Source organism: Drosophila gunungcola, unplaced genomic scaffold, assembly GCF_025200985.1.
Source record: "Drosophila gunungcola strain Sukarami unplaced genomic scaffold, Dgunungcola_SK_2 000001F, whole genome shotgun sequence".
Lineage (NCBI taxonomy): Eukaryota > Metazoa > Arthropoda > Insecta > Diptera > Drosophilidae > Drosophila > Drosophila gunungcola.
Window position 1 is genome coordinate 6,016,026 of NW_026453197.1, and position 20,290 is coordinate 6,036,315.

The window sequence follows — 20,290 nt, forward strand, 5'->3', positions numbered from 1 at the left end:
TGTGGTGCAAAAGAAGAAGCGCCCGCAGCCACCAGCCAAAGACAATGCCCTTCAATGGAACTTCCTCGCGGCGACTCAGCTGAATGCTTTTCGATTTTCAATGCACTATCTTGTTAACTTGTTGTTGAGTAATTTGTTTTATTGAATTTATCAAGATAACAAAAATTACGAACACAATATTATTGGAAAAGACTAAGATCAAATTGTAAGAGCATATAGACATAAATCTCTATAAGAAAACAGGCATACCCCATATTTCAATTTTTATTAAATGAACAAAATCTATTAGATAACGACTGTTCATTAAACAACTGTACTGCAAGGTAACATTTTTGTTTACCTTATTTTAATTTCGTTATACTTTAATAAAAGTTACACATAAAAGATTACAGTATCATTCAAGATTAAAAGATAATTGGTAACCACATTAGGTTACCACAATATTGTGGTCACAATGAAAATGTTTGAAACTAAATAAATTATTAGCTAAAAAAATAAAAAACATATTTATAAGGTGAAAAATATTTCAGAATTTTTTTATTTTATGAAATTTCTTATGATTATTATTATGATTAGTCTTGGATACATTGATGTTAATGGATTAATAATATCGATTCATGTTACAGGTCTGTTAAATAAATGGTGACACCATTGATAATGATAAAACAAATTAAATGAAATTAGATTTACCAAATACTCTTTTTAATTTTTTTTTTATTTTTTAATTATCATCCTAAATAACTCACAAGATTATAAAGATAAGCAATAATTGTATAATCAACTCTACCTAACAGAAGTTTATACTCATTATGTTCAATCAGTTGTTATTTTGTTAAAAAAAAAATTGCCAATAAGAGGCCCTGCCGAAACCAGTTTTCAAAAGGCAAATCCAATTGGATAGAGCTGTGGTCCGAAATAAAAATAAATCCCCCCACTGATGTCGACGTGACAGTTAACGAGGCGATATGCAGGCGAAATGAGAGTCTATGCGAGCGTATCTCCCAATTGGATAGAGGAGCACGGCTCCACCTCCAATTGGATTAAGCAGGCTCACACATACGAAGCGATAATCATAAATTTAAATAAAGCGAGGGAGAACATGGGGCAGGCGCATGAGTGAGAGGGATGGCGAGCTACTAGATTTGAATAACGCAAGAGTGTTAAGTAAATCAGTCAGTGAGATTAGTTGTCTCTTTTTCGCGCATGGAGGCAGCTTTTTGTGGAACCTAAGAGAGCGATCGCAGCTTTTTTCCTTGGTGTGAGTGACAGAGAGTTTTCTCTGAGAGTTTTGAGAGAGTTGCGATTGTAGAGAAAGAAAAACTATGAATTTTGGCTCTTTAAGGAGACTTATATACTTTTCCTTAAGAAATCCTGAACAAATTAATTTAAAAACTTAACTTACCACAGGCTGAGCAATTCCCTCTCTTCCTCTCCCACAATTGCAATGTTGCAAGCAGGTGTATCTGTGTGTGCAAGTGGTCTGCATCAGATACATTCTCACACAGATACTGACAGAAATACTGACACAGAGATACTTTAAATTGCAATTGTTTGAGTGCAACTGCCGTTTGTTTATTTGCCTTTTGTTTTTATGGAATTGGCAAAAAACTTGTTGCAGCTCGCTGCCGTTAAAGTTGGCGATCTGTTGCGCATCTTTAAGATACTTTTGGCGAGCTCGCTTCAGTTGAGTTCAGCGTTCTGTGGTTATAGCTCAAGTGCGCGCGCTCCTCGGACTTTTTGCAACTTTTGTCCTCCGCGAGATCTCATGCGATACGCTCCGATCCGAAGAAACCCCTCTGACTCCCCCAATTTCAACGCTATCGCGTCGCGATTTTTGCCGAGCTCTTTTGTGCCACAGTTTTTGTGTTTTGACGACGGCATTTGCGAATCCAGTCGCGCTGCGAATGAGACGGAATTTCCGCTTGCGGAATCATCAGAAATTGTTGAAAAACTATAGATTATAGTTTTTGGATAAGTGTCTACCATTGTGCAGTTAAAAAAAATGTGAATGTCAATTAAAATCAATTACCTTAAGCCACAAAAATATACATTTTTGGTTAAGCTTGAACAGTTTTTTAAACGAGTAAACAATAAAGGTAAATACCTTGGTTATTATATTATATTGTAAGTTTACGAAAATCATATACGAAATTTAATTTTGCTGTAAATTTTATATTTAATTTAATTTAATTTAATTTGTGTTTGTTTTGTAACAATGGTTCAATAATATAAAGTATAAAAACGTTTAAACGTAGAGCACATTTGGGTTTGAGCAATGTAGCATTACTAATTTTAATAAGCTCAACCTTTTAAATTGAATATAATAATTGACAGTAAAAATACCAATGCATCTGAAATAGTATTTCATATGATCCAAACTGAAACATTATTGAGACGTTTATTTTTAAATAAATCTTTGGGGAATTTAAAATTTGAGTAAACTAAAGGGAGTAGGATCCTAAGCCTTAAAAAAACGAATAACTTTAAAAAAACCTTTAATTTAAATGCTAATAGTAGGGATCGTAGAAGTCGGAGCGTGATTTTTAATTTTAAGAATTTGCAATTTTTAATCTTTTCATTAAAATGGTGCGAATGTTTTGTTAATGAAAATAGTGTTTGAAATTATCGGTTAAGAAGTTTTAAGGTTAAAGAAAACCAATTAAGTGTTTCCTGAAGTTTTTCAAAAATATTTAATAATATGAATCAGTTGTAAACGAAATGACATCCCACATTTAAGTGATAAGACTTACCCCAGGCCACCTGGACCCCCAATCAAGAATCACACAATTAATCAAAACTGTTTAGAATTTCACAATCCTAATCTATAATCTTTAACAACCTTTAGTAAATGAAACATTCTTGAATTTATGTTGCTCGCTTTTGCTTCAGGGGTTTCTCCCCTACCCGCGGTGGTAAATTTTGTTTGATTATCAAGAATATGGGTTTCCCTTTGCAATTATTTTGGGCACAGATTGAGAGTCACAAGGTTGTTGGAGGCAAATGCATGTATACGAAATATATTCCGTCTAGGCAGATGGGGATGTTGTTTAAACCTTTTTGAGCAAGGCGCCATGAGTTTCAGTCTGAAGGTAAACAGAACCTGCATCAAAGTTTACTCTACAAAAGTTGAAGTGGGCCGCCCTTACTTCTCTGTAACTTCAATACCTTTCGCAATATCGCTGGGGTGAACCGTAAAGCGATAAATAATATTGAAATTGAAATAAATACAGCAAACAAAGTGTAAGAAGAACCGATCGATTTACACTTTAAATATCGTACCCGTACCCCTCTATCGATTTGTTTAATGTATATATCTATATCTATATACATGAGTGTATTTTGTTGCCTTATTGATAAGGCGATCGCCTCGATATGTTTTATTAGCATAACACTTGTGGTGCGCCGCAGTTTTGAGTTCAAGTGCCTCTGGACAAGTTGGAACTGCATTTTCTTTTTGTTGCACTCCTTTTTCTTATTCAAATGCCGTTATCTGGACGGCGTATATAGATACAGCCGTACAGATACCATTACCATTTGCTGTAACGATCGAGTGATTGATTATTTTTACAGTACAATAATAAATATTTGTCCATCGTTTGTGGCGTTGGCTGCTTAGCCTAATTAGATAAAAATGGAATGGAACCTGCTCCTTCTTGTTCTTGGCGTAGCATTATCTCGACTGCGTTTTCCCATTTACCATATTCGGTTCGGTCTCCTCCGACCGAACTGAACTGATTAAGCCCGACCAGGCCAAGCCAAGACGAGTTGGGTCTTATTATGTAGACCCGTGTCGACAATTGCGTCGAAGCTGTTGTTTAAAAAGAAAAATGAGTTCAATTTGTTTGCTCTGGCCTGATAAGACACCGCTGGCAGGTGGGGTAAGGTGAGATAAAGTCACCAAAGAACCTGTGTCATACCCAGCACATCGACTACAACCGACTTCAGCACTTTGCATATCATCGTCGATGTGTTCGACTATGGAAAAAACTAATCAATTGGATGGGTATTGATTTGATGGAAGGTTAAACGACGTCGACAATTGAATGCTACATGTTTAAAAGAAAGGCAAAAAAAAACTTTTTAAGGTTGCAAAAATATCATAAGATAAAATGGATCTTTATTTTTAATGTCCAAAAAAATTTAATTTAAATATGTGTTGTTAGAACAGAATTCAATTAATATTTTGAATGACTTTGTTCTTACTCCTGAATTTACCCTACTGCTTGTCTTTTTGTAGAACATTCTAACTTCAAAATTCATATTTCTAGATATTTTGTTATATAATTTATTTAAAATGTAAATTTTGTAATTTTTTGTAAATAGTTCACAGAGTGATATTTCTTCAGCGATTCTTTATTTCTTTTTGATGCATGATAGATAAATTGATTGTACATTATTGTATTTTGTAAATTCTCCTACAAGTGGATTTGTGTCTTACGATAATGACGTTTTTATTCCATTCTAAAAATAGGTAATATGAGGCACGTTGAAAAACTCGGGATGTAATGCACATAACGAAGCCAGATATCAGTTGATTAAAATCTTATCAAGCCTATAATTTGTAGATATAATTTAAATATGAATCACTATTGTAATAAAAATTGCACATAACACTTGGCGACAAAAACGAGTCAGCGGATGGGAGATAAGAAATGTTGATTTCATTGCGCTTGATAAGCCAATTTCGTCAAAAAGTCCTGCATCTCCTCCTTCACCATCCTCACCATGCGGAAACGCGATACGCGCGATCCAATAAAATATAATTTGCAAAATTAACAAATAAGTTGAAGGCTTGTGATTAGAGTTTATTAAATTCACCTGATTTCGTTTATTGCACTCGCCACTTCAGCTCACATACACTTGAGTTCTCAATTTGGTTCTGGTCGGTGAGTGCCACAGTTCTAGGAACTCGCGATTCTTGCGCCAGGGTAAACAAAAGAATCTTGAAATATGGGCTGATGTTTAGTCCGAGCAAAGTTCATGGGGGGCTTGTTTGGTTTAACACGTTTAACATTTCGCAATCTTTAAAATCGGTTCAAACCGGTTCTCGATTTTTCGTTTCGATGTTTTGGGTTAGGTAAGGTCCGGTGCGATAGTACCTGCGTCAAGTGCCAATTTAAGGGTGAACGATTGGACGGGGTTGAGGGCTATACACCCATTAATTGGTCCATTAAAAAGATTTTGAGTTGAATATAAAATAAATAAAATTTGATTTATAAATCATTTTACTCGAAAGAAAAGCCCTTAATAAAACAACAATTTGTTTGCAATTAATGTTAATATTTTAATCACTCAGATCCTATAAAACTTGGGTATGGCATAATTATTACATGAAATTTAATTGTTACGTTATTGTTGGAATTTTCATTTAAAAAAAAAAATTGTATATGATGGCTCATTAATTTTAGAATCAAACAGTTCAACTCTTGCTTCTTTTAGTCTGGTAAATAGTATTTCTAATCAAACAGGTACTTAATATTTGTCTAAAAATTATTTGTATTATTAATTTTTCCACTGTAACTTCTATACTTTCTTATCTAGAATGTGACAATATTAACTAATCAAGAATCATTTCCCCTTTTAAAAATCTTGACTTAAAAGTTCTGTGTTTCCCCTTTATTAACCTATTCCGCTTCCCCACTTAACTGCTTCTTATATAAATCGATCAGTTAGCACCACGTGATGACTATTGGATAGTCGTCTGTTCTCAAAAACCCGCCTGCCAATAAACGGAAGCAATAACAATTGAACATGACACAAGAACAAAACTAAAGTTATAATAAATAAAATTTGTCACAAGTTGAAAAAGCTGGAACAATGAATGGCATTCATTAGTCAATTACAGTAAGACCTGGCTAGTTGACAAACACAGACGGTTATCAAGATAGGGCCGGGTGATACCGCGAAATGGAAATGAGTCAAAGGCAAGTGCCAACCGCGGGAAATGATGATGTCTAGATAGAAAGACAAATAATTTGTTTAGAATTAGGAATTTGGGGTTCCGGCGACAAGGCAATCAGTAAAGTGTTGCTAATTAATATTGAGCTGCAATGGGGTTAATTTGTCTTAGTTGGTAAGTCACAAATTGTTTCATTTAGTATTTAATATTTTGCGTTTCAATTTTTTCCGTTTTTTTTTTTGTGGAGCAGAGCTAAGTCGACTTGAGCCGCAGGAAATCTCCCTTTGGCACTTTACGAATGGCGCCCCATTATTCATAAATATGAAAAATTCAGACCCCCTTCGATATGAATAGGGTGACAGAAATCGATGGGAGACCTCCTCTATTTGGTTATGCATTAAATGTAATTAATTTTGTAAATTCCGTTAATATTTGTGGACTTGCAACTAATTTTCTATTAGCATTTTAAGTATATAAATATATTTATATTAATTGTCAATTTTTTATTGGAATTTATCTACATATTTATGTCTACCCTAAGCCTTCCGCTGAAATTGATTAGCTGGGCAAGCAAAAATATATATTCGCGTGAAATGTTCCAACAGAGGAGGAGGCCCACCTATAATGAGTGCCAAGGCATTGTCACAAACGACCAAAGGTCACCAGTTCTTATCCATATATAGGGGTAGACCTGTTCCACCCAGCCTATCAATATTTACATTTTACTATGGATCGTGTGTAACCAAAATATTTGCCATGAATTCATGATTTGAGACCTACTTGCGAATGACATGATTGAAATTAAAGTGAAATCTGACTAAAGATTTTTTATAAAGTGAGCCTTATTTGTATTTGTAAATATTTGATTTACTAACCAAGAAAATGATATATTTTAATGGTCTTTTAGCCTGCTAATTTTTTTAAGATTTTTGAAAATTAGATAAGTTAAGAAAAAGAAAACATTTAAAGAATATCATGCCAAAGAAATGAACTAAAAATTTATTAAAATATTGCATTAAGCAATTGTGTTTTAAAAAGGAATTGGAAAACAGATAAACCTTACATCAAGCTCTGAAAGTCGGACTGTGTACAACTTAAGTTATTCACAGATTTGGCTTCCTGTCCCTGCAATAGTTTCTACACTAGGTAATTCACAATGGCTTTCTAAATTATATTACTCAGTAATCATATATAAATATATAATAAAAAGATAATGTTAATTTACAATTGCACATATCTAGGTACATGACAATCTCTCACATCTCTGACATCTCTCTTTAACAGTTAACCGTCTGGACCAAAAGTTTGTTCCCATTTGGAACCAAAATAAGTTTCGTAATACGCTTATATGGTTAAACGTTGGTAAATATTTAACAATAGAGGGGAGAGAAATCGGCCGCGTCACATTTCCGCTGCACTTGGATCTAGATCAGAACCGGGAACTGAAATCTCTGTCTACTTAAATAAAAGAACATGACTCGGGCTAAACAGTGTTCTTTTTTTGAGCACATTTAAATGGCATTAGCAATTATGCGTGTTTAGGGCCTATACATGAATGAAAATTTGTTTCTGTCGGTGTTTATGTCTGATTATTATTTTATTTTTATGCGATTGCCCCCGACCCCCCATTTCGGCTACTGTTCGGTCTATTCAACTCTGTGTGCCTCTGCGCTTGGGGCTTAAATGGTCAAAAACATCAGGTAGATGACTTGTAATTACGATGGCGGTATAGGAGTCTGTACGAGTATCGTTGTTGATGTGAGGAGTTTATAGTACGTTGAAGTTTGTAAATAACAATATATGCACTGAGATATGTTCGAGAAGTTTTAATCCACGTATTTCTTTATATGTTGGGTTCTCTAAACCGACAGCTTATAAAATGATATCTTACATTAACCTCAGCAACAATTGCAGAATGTATTACAATTTCAGTCAAAAGTCAAAATGTATGCAATAAATTGAATACAGTCGTTTTATAGAACAGTTTATTTTTATTATAGCTGCAAGGGTAAGGTCGGTCTTTTTTATGCTTATTTTCTTGCTTTAACTTTATATTGTATTGTGCTGTAAATTTTAATTATTCGTTTAAAACTAACATTTGTTTCATATTAACTATAAAAATTATCCTTTTAACTTATATATACAAAATCAAAGCTCACAAAAAAAAAAAAAAACAATTAAACAAAACAATAATTACAAATCATATTTTTTATAATTTAAGGGTATGACACATTAAACAATATGCTCATCATAAAACAAAGGTTAATTACTGAGTTGAATATTTTTTTTCGGTACAGTGTATCGAACTATTTTCTTTGCCTGGCCATTATGAATATTCAGCTCGATTGGCTGCTACCATTGAGAGAATTTGTCAACTGTTTTGGGCACTTCTGCAGTTGTCTGATAAGCTAAACAAAACTAAGAATGAGTTGACATTTTCGGTTTTTAATTTTCGGCTACGTCATGTTATTGCTCTTGTCCCCGAGTGAAATTTCAAGGGAATGAGCAGATTTAACCAAAATAACATAAGCCGAAATTGAACTAATTAAAATGACAAAAAAAAAACGAAAAATCAAGAAAAGAAGAAGCTCGTCAGGTGCTTTCAAATTGCAGATAAACAGGTTCACATGTCCATCACGCTTTGCGTGCGGAGTGATGAGTTTGCATAAATGAATTTTCTTCCCTGCTCGTCTTCTAAGCTGAAAATGCGATTTGAGCTCTTTGAATTTCTAATTGTTGCGGCTTTTGGCTTTCCTAGAATTTCCATCGGCTCGAAAATATTTTTAAAATTTATTTATTACCATGACATTTGCTTTGATATTATTTATGACTCTTTCATGCCTCGCCCCCCACGACACACCCTTTATGGCTAATTAATCTTCTTTGCCTAATTACAGACCAGCCTTTGTCCACTTGACCAACTTGCGGTTATCGCCTCTAATCAGGGTTCCAGAGGTGTTTTTGGAGAACTCTTTCAACGGCTATCTGCGCCCGGGAGTGATTACCTATGTGCTCTATGCTGTTGCTGCTGTTGGCACAGTTAGCCGTAAACACTGATTATGCCATTGTTGCTAGCAAACTATTATCATTATCAGCAGCAACTTCAGGTACGACAGCAGCAGCGTGTTGCTAGCAACAACGGCATGTTACTTGAATACAAAAGCCATTGCAATACAAATCAGGCTAGCAACAATTGCAGCAGCAACAGCAGTAGCAGTAGCAGCAGCAGCAGCAGAGACAACAGCAACAACCAGCGACAGCTGTCCGCAGCGGAAGCACTAACAATGTCAACGCCGACGACAACATCGAAATATAAAATCAATGGCGAGGCCACCGAAAGCGTTGCAGCATCCACACTGCTCTATCATCATCCGCACCACAACCATCATCATCATCACCATCAGCCGTCACAGCAGCAGCAGCAACATCATCATCATCAGCAGCAGTTGTTGCTGCAGCAGCAGCTCCTGCAGCAACATGTGGCCAGCAGTTCGCCGCTGCAACATCTGAGCAATCTTTTTGGCCAGCATTTGCCTACGCACAGTCTGCAGCACTTGATTGCCGCCGAGTACTGGCAGCAACAGCAGCAACAGCAGCAACAGCAACAACAGCAGCAGCAGCAGCAACAGCTCCCAGCAACAACAATTAAAAGCGAGCCAACAACTCAATCAGTGGCAGCAACATCGGTCCTTAGCTTCACGCCTCAGCAACACGTCAATTTTGCCGCCTCATTAGTCGCATTACAGCAAAATGATGCCCTGCCCGAGGCAGCAATGGCAACAGCAACACCGACACCAGCGACAACTGCAGGAGCAGAAAATGCAACGACAACAGCAATGGGCCCTGCAGCAGCGACAACATCAGCAACATCGCAGGCGCCAACAGCAACACGAGCAGCAGCAACCATTGACGACATCGATGATGATGATGACGACAGCAACATCGGCAACCACATGCAAAATGCAGTCGGTAAGTTTGATGTTTTATGGTTATTTTGGCAGCTGCAACAGCTTCAAAAGGGGAGCTTGAAAAGTTTAAGTAAAAATTCTCAAATACATAATAAAACACAGGTATAGTTTAATGTTTATGGTTATTTTGGCTGCAAAAGTTTAATTAGGAATTATGAAATTTATAAGAATACACAAGTTTTATCAAATATTTTTACAAAAGGTTAATAAGAGTAAAGAAATTTTAAAAAATACTCATTTTTGAATGCAGGTAAAAAATATTTTTTATATAAAATTGTTTTTAAATGTTCAATATTTTTATGCTTATACCTTTTAAGAAATTTTTTTAAAATTATTTAATCATTTTTAACATAATTTAATTGTTTTTTGTACTTTAATTATTGCTTCTTTGCTATGACTTTTTGGTAGCAAATACGTTTAATATAAATATGGATTTTTATTTATTTCTAACTTTGAATGTATTTTTTTGTCCTAAGAAATTTGGACTTTGAACCGCGTCCTTTGAGCACCCTTCGCTGTTTTGATAATGCAAGCTCATTTCCATTTCCTGTCCCGATCACGCTTCGTTTTGATCCACCTCTCATCTCTGTTTTGGCAACGTGTGTGTCTTTGATTTATTATGCGGCCTTTATTTCATTCATTCATAAAATGAAATGATTATGCTGTATGCTGTTTGCTGTATGCTATGGCTGCCCGCTCACACTTTCGTGTCATCTGGGCCCGGACTCATTTTCATATCATTAGCCCCATCAGCAGACACGTTTGCCGCACTGCACTTCCGCACCCACCTCCGCAGCCGTTCGTCGGATCGGTTTGGGCCCAATTCCCGTTCCCGTTCCCGGTTTCTTAAACATCATCATCAGGCGCAGCACAACATTAACGTCATCGCAGCGCCCTCTCATCAGCCAATCGTCGACTTCTGTTTCCCTTTACTTTTTTGTGTCTTTCAGCTTGCTTTTCACAAAATCGTCTGTTCGTCTGCACGCAATATTCGTAGATATAGGAACACTTTTGTTGGTTTTGGCCACCACCACTTGACGTGTTTGGGAGCAAACCGGAGTGAATAATATTCTGTGGGGGCAAGTTTTAAATATCTGCTCGCCAGATAAATGTCTTGGTCCGAGAAAATTTACATTACCCCACAGCACAGGAAATGGAATCGCATGTGGAGCAATTAAATTATTTTTGCTGTTGGAATTATGGAAATCACCATAAAGCCTTTAGGGTAATATGCTCTGATAAAATAACACTGGAAATATGTATAATGAAATTTTTACAGGCAAAACATATTTACATGGGTGTATTCTGCTAAAGCAACCACATGCACATGTGCATATAAAACGAATATGGTAACCCTTTTTTAAGTAAACAATGTTTGTTACTAGTTTTTGACTTACTATATATATTTTTAATTCTCATAGTGAGTGCCAAAAATAAATAGGTATTTATTTCCATTACAATTCTAATGTTCTTGCTTTTGAGTTCAAGACAACTCCTCAAATCTCCACTATATTATACATCCTTTTTTGCCATGCCTTCTATTGAATATGAAAATAATTAATAACTAACCATAAAAGTGTTATAATCGCGTCAGAGGTGTCAAAAGCGAGTCCCCCTCGCCGCTTTTGGGCCAACCCACCGCCTAGACATCTAACAAATTGCCAGCCTCTGTAAGCACGTGGATAATTGATGAGCGGTGCCACAGTCAAGCCTCTGTCGACAGAACGGGAAAGAGCGTACCCGTACCAATGGCAGTGGCACCATCTCGGTCACACCTCCTCCCCGTTTGGCATTTTAGCATAATTTCAAGTGCCCTCGAAGTGATCTCAAAGTGCTTTGTGTCTATCCCATAATTATGCCATTTGTACAACAGTTTTGAGCCTCTGCCGAGACGGCAACATCAAACTAATTTGAATATAATTTCATAGAAAATGAACCGCTTCGTTCTCCGCATTCAGTTATTTATTGCTTAATCCTTGTGGTTTGTGCTTTTGGAGAACGAAAAACTCGTGCCCCGGTTTGTCTTTTATGCAAATTTATTTTTAATAACCCCGGCAGACGGGAATCTTTGCCAGCATCTTTTGTCCGCTCCACCTTGATTGCAGTCTGTCAGCTATTGTCTGGGCCCCTCAGAGGCCTCTGACGCCTTTTTTTCGGTTTCATTCAACGCTTTTGATGGCTTTTGATTATTATTGAAAGTGATAAATGAAGATGAGTTCGTGTCCGGGGCGAGTGCAGTAGCAATTTGAACTCATCAAGCCGCAGCCGGTTGACTGATAGCTCTGATTGCTACCTGAAAAGCTAACAAAAGAAATGGCAGCCGAGGAATATGTAAAGTTAAAAAGAAGGAAGGAAACCCAAACAATAATTTGCTAGCTCTTTTTTACTTTGATAAGTAAAAATCTAAAAATATAACACTTATGTGCTTTAATACAAAATATATTTAACTAAGCAAATATTATTAATTAAGTTAAATTTTTAGTATACCTAAACATTAAACAAAACTTTGAATTATTGCTACAGCACACAAGATAATTAAATATGCTATAATTTGACTTATTAGTCTTATTTGGCGTTTTTGGGCTATCAGCAACACTATCAGAATTTAAATAAATTCACCTTAATTAGTATGACTTAAGCACCTAATGCCCAAAAGCCTGTTCTTTACTTTAACGCAATGTGTCCACTAATTTAGATTGATAAAGTTTGAGTCTACACGTATGCATAAATTTAAACTTGTATTGTTAATATCGCCATAGTCGATCGCTCCGTGAACTGAACTGATGATTTATTAATTGCATTAAAATAGTCCCGATCAGAATCATCAATCAAATATAAATTATGTCAGATTTCGTACCGAGCAAGCTTTTTGTAGCCAAGTAGACAAATTCGATAAGCTGGTCTGGGCATTAAAGTTCAATTCGTTATTTCATTAGGCCATTAGGCTGCAGCACTATTACCGGCTAAATGCCCAGTTAGGCATTTGGAGTTGCAAATTGCTGGGAGAAACGTTCTACAGCTCCTTAGCCATCACAGCCATATAACCAAATCCCTGGACGGGCGATCATCAGCCATTTGGCCAGGCTCAGCGGCCATTAAGCCCAGCCGATCCGGGCTCCTAACTACTTAAGTTGACTGCGAGTCCGAACGAACCGCGAGAGCTGACAACTGTCAGAATTTAATGGCGGCTTCAATTTTTATAACCAAAGCACGACTACCGTCAAAAGCGGGGAGTGCAGGCACCTCCACATCCACATCCATCCAGTACAAGTTCGAGCCAAGTTAAAACAGATTACGCCAGCCAATCTGACGAGGGCTGAGGCCGCTGCCGCCGCAAATAAGAAATGCAAACGAGTTGGGGCCCCGGCCGAGGCCCGAATGCAGATTTCAGAGGCACGATATCGGTTCAGAGGGGAGTTGCGGACTGCGGACTGTGGACTGTGGACTGCGGACTGCGTACCGCTTTCGTGGCGAGTTGTATGTGTGCAGCATGCAACATGAGTTCCCACAGTCGCCGCGGCGGTTGCTCTTTGGCAACGCCTTCAAAAACTGATGACGTTGTAAGGCAGCCGCAGAGTTGAAGCCGCTGCAGCCTCCTCCTCCTCCGGCCCCTCCCCCATCCGCCCGTGGCCCCCGCGAACTCCTACTCCTTTGGCTGATGACTCGGAGACCTCGACATGCATATGAGCTTGATGGTCTGGAGATGGGTGCGTGAGGCACGGACTTACGGAAGTCTTGGGTTTGGCAAGTAACACAAATTTCCAAGAACCTGTGCACAGAAACCAAAATTGATAATAAATTATACTCGTTTTGATTAAAAACCGTTTCAATTAAGCTGTTATTGAATGGAAAAATTATGCTTGAAATATTTTTGGAGTTATAAAAATAGGTAATACAAATTTCCAAGGACCTATGCATAGGAAAAAAAATTGATAATAAATTATTTTTATATATATATATATTAAATTATTAAATGGTAAAAATTATGCGTGTTTCTTGACCCGTGAACATCAAGTTTTATGTTTAAATTACTTTTGGATTTTTGTATCTTTTACTCAATCTATTATTCCAGTATTACATTAGTGAATGTGTGTCAGAATATGAGAATAAACTCAGAATATTTATAAATTCTTTATTTTGTACTTACGATAAAAAAGAATTGTCGATTAATTTAACAACTATACCTAAGAGTAAAATCGATGTCTTGCTTTCGGTATTAAAATGCATACGATTATATAATTTAAAATTCTAAGACCAGGAACCACTTAGTATAAACACTTAGTATAAATCTGCATTTAGTCAAATATATTAGAAAACCGATATAACTATTAAGCACCCATTCAGATTTCCATTACCCCATCGCCATTTACTTAATTTCGTTAAATTGACTTTTGCACCTGCTTTAACTTGGGCCAATTTCAATATGCTTCAGTCACGCTCACATCGCAAAGCTCCGGGCTTTGGACCACAACCATAACCATCACCATCATCATCCACGCTCGTCTTCGTCGTCGTCGTCGTCGTCGCTTATCTGGCAAAATTTGATCAACGTTTTCGCAATTCGGGAGCTCCGCCCCGAAGGTATTTCCATAAATATTCCTTGGCCCCAGCTTCAGTATTTTGCCTGGCTTTTGCTGCTTTTGCTTCATTTTGGACTGCTCAGGTTTTGCTTTTTACTTTTATTAGTTGGCCAGTTGTCTGTGCTGCTGCTGCTGCTGCTACAAATAAATTAAAATTATGCATGCTTAGGCATAGGGCCCTGGGAATTTGTTTTGTGGGAAAGCCTCTTTTGTCTTTGGCTTTACTTCGATTTTTGGCCTGTGTTTTCTTTTTCGGCAGCGTCTTTTTGGGCTGAACTTAAACAAATATGTTTCGATGGGTGCAGATAATAATTTTTTGCACACAAAATTTATGTGTGTGGGAGCCGATAGTTTTTGTGCAGAAGTTGGTTATGCCAATGGGTGGGTAATAAAATGTACACTTATGGTAATTGTGGGTTAAGTTGGTTTAACAAGGTTTTTTAATTGTCACGTTATATATATAAATTTTTTTAGAGGCTAACAAAATACATTTAGTTCACATATTATAGAGTGAGAGTATAGAGTCTCTTTTTTTGCCACTTTGCTTTACTGTTGAACCATGAGAAAAAAAGTTAGGAGTAATGTGTTATTTTTTAAACCAAATGAATTTTATTTTCTAAGGAACAGATTTTGAGAAGTTTATTTATAATAAGCATAAAATTTTTGACAGCACTTATTTAAATATTTTATTTTAACTAACAAATTTAAAATTGCAAAACAATTTTACTTTATAAAATATTTGTCTATTGACTTCATCTATTTTTCTATATTGTAATAGATTCACTAGGGAAATAACTTAGCTGTTTGATGATATAAAAGAGTGCTGTAATAACTCCATTTTGCTGTTAATGTCATTTTCATTTGGATACACACGTAACGTTTCCTTTAATTAAACTACCCCTGGGAAAGCTTTCTTTGCATGGCATTTAAAAATTTTTAATAAAATTGCATAAGCAATTGCATTCGATTCCGTTTCAAACGAAAGGCGTTCAGGCACGATCGGGCAGTTAACTCAGTTTGATTGCTGGCCAATGGGCAGTGGCCAAAGGAACCGAGCCAAGTGCCTCTTCAATATGTTTACCATAAAAAATGGTAAATTTGTGCTACGTTCTGTTTGAATTGAGCAATGCAGTCAGTCTGGGGCTGCCTGCATCCTGGCGCCTTCTTCAGAACGCAAGCCGCTCAATTTCCAGCGAACTGAGCGCGTCGTAACTCATACGCCTCGTGGGCCTCGCAGCCAGCGATTTAATTTGCACCGCCACAGACTTCGCCTCCAATTAGCCATAATAAAGTTGAGACGTGATATTTTATTTCGGTTTTGTGGCTGTGAGGAAATTTGCCTACGTTTTGGCACCGACGGACGGCTTCTCATAAAAATCCATCGACGACGAGTCTTTCCGCAGAAAACCCAAAAAGGCAGCTGGTCAAATTATATGCATAAATAATAATTTCAAAGAGCCTGGCGAGCAGCAGGCGCAGAGACAAAGGTATAAGAACTATAAATTTGTTTCATTTTCGAGTGTGGAACGTGAGTTTTTTTGGCCAGAAAGGATATGTTCGAGGGAGGACTGGTGGAACTCCCTGCTCAGTCAATGTTCGAACTGCGAAACCCTATCATTAGCATTTCCGCTTTTTATTATTGCTCGGCATATAAGCCAAGCGATGGGGCCATGTGAGAGTACCAGATGATCATACTTAATCATAATTTTAAGTCTTCGGGTCGCCGAGGATCCGCGGATTCAAATTGCCCGCGAATCTCGCCTGGCTTGTCATATGAAAATTGCAGACCCATTAAAGGGAGTCGCGGATCCCGCGGGTCAGCGGACATGTTCTTCTTTGAAAATGTGCTCAAATTATCCCTGTTCCTGGGAGATAAAGGGTGAGAGAGTTTTGGGTTAAATTGTTGTGGGGGCCACAGTGGTTGGGGGCATGATAATTGAGGCTATTAACATTTTACTTTACAAAATGTTGTAAGGGTCAAAAGTATATAGTTGAAAGTGGCTTTATTTATTTTTATTAGGAAAAAAAATAATTTTTGTATACCCTATTTATGTTTATTATGTTCCTTTTCTTTGTGTGTTGTTTTAATAATTAGCTTAGTTCAATATTTTTCACCTCTGTCTTAACTAAGAATGTATACTTGTTTTATTCCACGTGAAAATTAAACAAGGTTTTTATTTTAAGTGGTTGAAAGTAAAAAGAACACTCCTCCAATAATCCATTATACGACCCGCAAACCACTGTTCTTGCCTGTGCCAAAATTAATTGACTTTGCCCAAAGATCCCGACAACATTTCGTAGGCAAATTAGCTTTGTGGCCTGGACGGAGTTTCCTGGGAACACAATTAACCAAGTTCCTTTCGGCCGGGAGGCGTTAGACGGCAACCTCTTTTACAGTTAGCTGGCAAATTGAGTTTCGAACAAGGCCAAGAGCAGGAACCGCAGGAAGCGAAGCCTAAACAGGACCTACCTGAGTTTGCAGAGCGAAACATAAAAACAATTTGCCAGCTACGGCAAAGATTAATGGTCGCCAAGGAGGAGCTGGGTCTTCGGTAGCGATTGCTTAGACAGTTCCTGGTATTAATTTTGAATTCATAATTCAGGAAATCTCATTCAGGGAGCCAAGCACAACACCGCTGGCGGCAAACTCTTTTCAAATCGCTCTCACTCCCCGTCAACTGACCTTCAGAGTCTTTAGTCTTTAGACTTCAGCAGGCGCCGAAGACTCCTCTTCAGGCCAAGTCTTCGCGCCACTCTACACTATTCACTCTCCCCATGACGCCGACTTTTATGAGGCTCAGTTTAACGCCAGTCGCTGGCCTGGTGCAAAAGTTGTGCTCATCTGACGCTTTTGCGGTTATAAAATTGTGCCAACATTTTTATTACTTTTCAACACATTTGCAAGTTGACGTTCGAGTCAGTCGTCCTCGGCGGTGTTTTCGGTTTCATTTCTGTTAAGTGCCCTGACCACACTTTGTATGGAAAGGGAGCGCCACCTCAGCTGTTTTTCTTAACTGCTAAGTCATTTTTAAATGGTGTACCATATTTTTTAATATTTTAAAATTATAATAACAAGCAAGCATACTTACCTGAATCATTGATTCCAGAAACCATATTATCAAAAAAGTCAGCCCAAATTGGCCAATACTTCGAAGAAACTATAAAATTAATCAGTTTCAAATAATCTATACCATGAAATCAATGACATGGTATATCAGCAAATTTTGGTTTTCAAATACAGTCAGCCAAAAGATTAAATCAATATTTCATATATTGGAATGTATCTTTGCGCACCAGCAACTTTAGCCGCCATTATTGGAGCTGCAAGAGTCAGCCACAACTACGGAATTTACAGAAAGGTGCATATTATTAAGCCGAAAGGATTTATGACACTCGAATGCGAGCAGCAACAGCCACGGCAGCAACGTGTACAAACTACGAAAATTGCACTGAAAAGAATTACAGCTACAAACATAAATCGAAATAACAACTTATCAGACTTTTAAAATGGGTCCAATATAAAACAATCAAGTGAACTTAAAAATCAGTTTAACTGTTTAGCTATCCACAATTTCGAATATTAATTTTGCCAGATAAGTCTTATAAAACTGATAACTTTATAATAATAAGTACATACAATTTTTCAGTATTTAAAAGCAATGGATTTTTATTCGATACCATCTTTTTTTTTCGGTGCTTGGCAACAACGCAAGTGAATTGAATGGGATGAATGGGAAAATGAGGCGCAGCTAAAAAGAGCGTACAATGTACAGCGAGACCGCAGGTTGGACCTGTGCCCGACTGCATCCCGATCTGCAAGTTACCAGAGTGACTATCCCCCTTATAGACCCCCTCCCCTCAGCACCCCTACCCACAACATGAACCTGAACCGATCATCCATTGCCAAAGTCATGGGAACTTTTTGCTGCTTGCGCCTTTCGTACGTTTCATTTAATTTGCATGGATCGTGCGGACGTCGTACGTAAGACTGACGACTTGGAATTGCCGTAGTGCCTCCCCCTGCCACTTGGACACCCCCCCCCCCCCCCCCCCCAAAAAAAAAAAAAGCAGCCCCCACGCCCCTCTATATGCGGCTACTTTGTGAGTTGTTGTTGCTGCTGTGCCTGCGAAAGAAGGACGCGAGTCATCATCATAATCAACTGCCATGGCGGCTGCTGCTGCTGCAGCTCTGAAAGCCTATCATTATGATTATGACGAATATTACTTTTGTATATAACTTTTACGCTGAGCCAAAAGAGATCCTCTCTCTGTATATGAACAGGGACAGTCAGAACACTAGCAAGTTAACACTAGAAGTTATACAAAATTTTAAATTCCAATTAAAAATATTGAAGAATTTATTCTTTTCAACTATGGCTAATTTTGTTGATGTCAATCTCGGCTTCTGTATTTAATACAAATTTGAATACTTTTGCAAAGAGAACCTTCTATAGGAATGAAAGAAAAATTATAGAAAAATCGACCTAACATCGAGGTAAAGTAACTTTTTAACATTTTAGATTTTTTTTTTACAAATCGGACTACTAAATTTCATAGACAGGTCCAAAATTTAAAAATACCCGTTTTGAGATCAAGTAACATGTACTTTTTGCCAATTTTAAAGTATAATATCTCGTTTAATACAGAAGCATAAGAAAACTTAACAGCTTATTATACAATTTTAATTTTTTTGTTGAATTATTTAAAGTAAGCTGATCTGCATTTTTAAACATTTTTAAATAATATAATGTAAAAATACAAAATTTAAAAAAATAAATTAGAAAACTTACAAGTGCTATTGTTCTGACCCCAGGTGTATGTACATGCGCTCGGGCAACATGTTGCTGCAGATTCTTTTTGCATGTTACTGTGATTGGTTTTAATTCAAGCCGAAAGAGCCGGGCAGGTTCAGGTTCAGGTTAAGGCTCCTCTTTCGGCCGTGATCGTCCAACAGAAGCGACCTCTTGGCCACAATGGAGGGCGTGCTGCGGCAGCCGTGGCAGCAACATCGGCCGATGCATATCTGAAATTAGTTTTGGTAAACCCTTGCGTTCCCTTATTCGATTTGGCTATACGGCCCCCGCCCGTCTGCTCGACTAATTAGCTCCCTGCCCTCCTCCTTGGCCCCTTGTGCCTTGTGATCCCTGCCCTCCTCCATCATAAACATCGAAAACAATGACAACAACAACTTCATAAAGTAGTAATTGTTATTTAACACTTTGGCACCCGCCGCTAGATGTCGCTGCAACTGTCAGCAATTGTCTGTCACGAGATCGCTTCATTGTGGACTTTGCTGGTTTGGCTGGTGAATCATTGTGGCCTGGTCGCCGGCAAAACTTGTCCAATTCACGGCGTTGGCTTTTGTTGTGGCTATTATTATTAACTATTTCGCTTTTTTTTGCACCTCAATTGCAACCGTAGACAAGCGGCAGACAAGCTCCGTAAAGAAGTCAAACAAGTTAAAAATAGTATTAAATAGAAGAATTTGTTGTTTTGGCTGCCGAATAAAAGAAACTTTCTTGATGTGTTTGCTCTCTGGGAAACGGTAGATTTATGGCTAAACAATAGCAATAAAGTCATTGTCGCATTGTATTTGGTCTTTTCAGATTTATTTATATTTAGATAATTGTTCTAGGTCAAAAAGTTTTATCATTTTTGTACAGGTTATTAAACTGCTGTGATCGCTCTTTTTTTATGAGTAAACAAATTTCACACAGTTTAACTTTTGAATCTTAAACTCCTCTAGGGGCAAGTCTTTAAAAACCGTACAATTAAGATTGAAATTAACGGGTTAATCTACATATTTTTCGGTCCAAATGTTTATTTTAAAATAAGTCAGAAAT

At 37.3% G+C, this 20,290-nt stretch overlaps 1 protein-coding gene across 1 annotated transcript in view; it reads left to right on the forward strand.

The window, feature by feature from the left end:
* Positions 1-1,633: 1,633 nt before the first annotated feature.
* LOC128261559 (protein nubbin) overlaps positions 1,634-20,290 on the forward strand; it is a 44,764-nt gene continuing 26,107 nt past the window's right edge. Inside the window, exons 1-2 of the mRNA XM_052995322.1 lie at positions 1,634-2,096; positions 8,797-9,868. Coding sequence (XP_052851282.1) covers positions 8,959-9,868 — 910 coding nt within the window. The 5' untranslated portion in view covers positions 1,634-2,096; positions 8,797-8,958. The remainder of the gene's footprint in view (positions 2,097-8,796; positions 9,869-20,290) is intronic.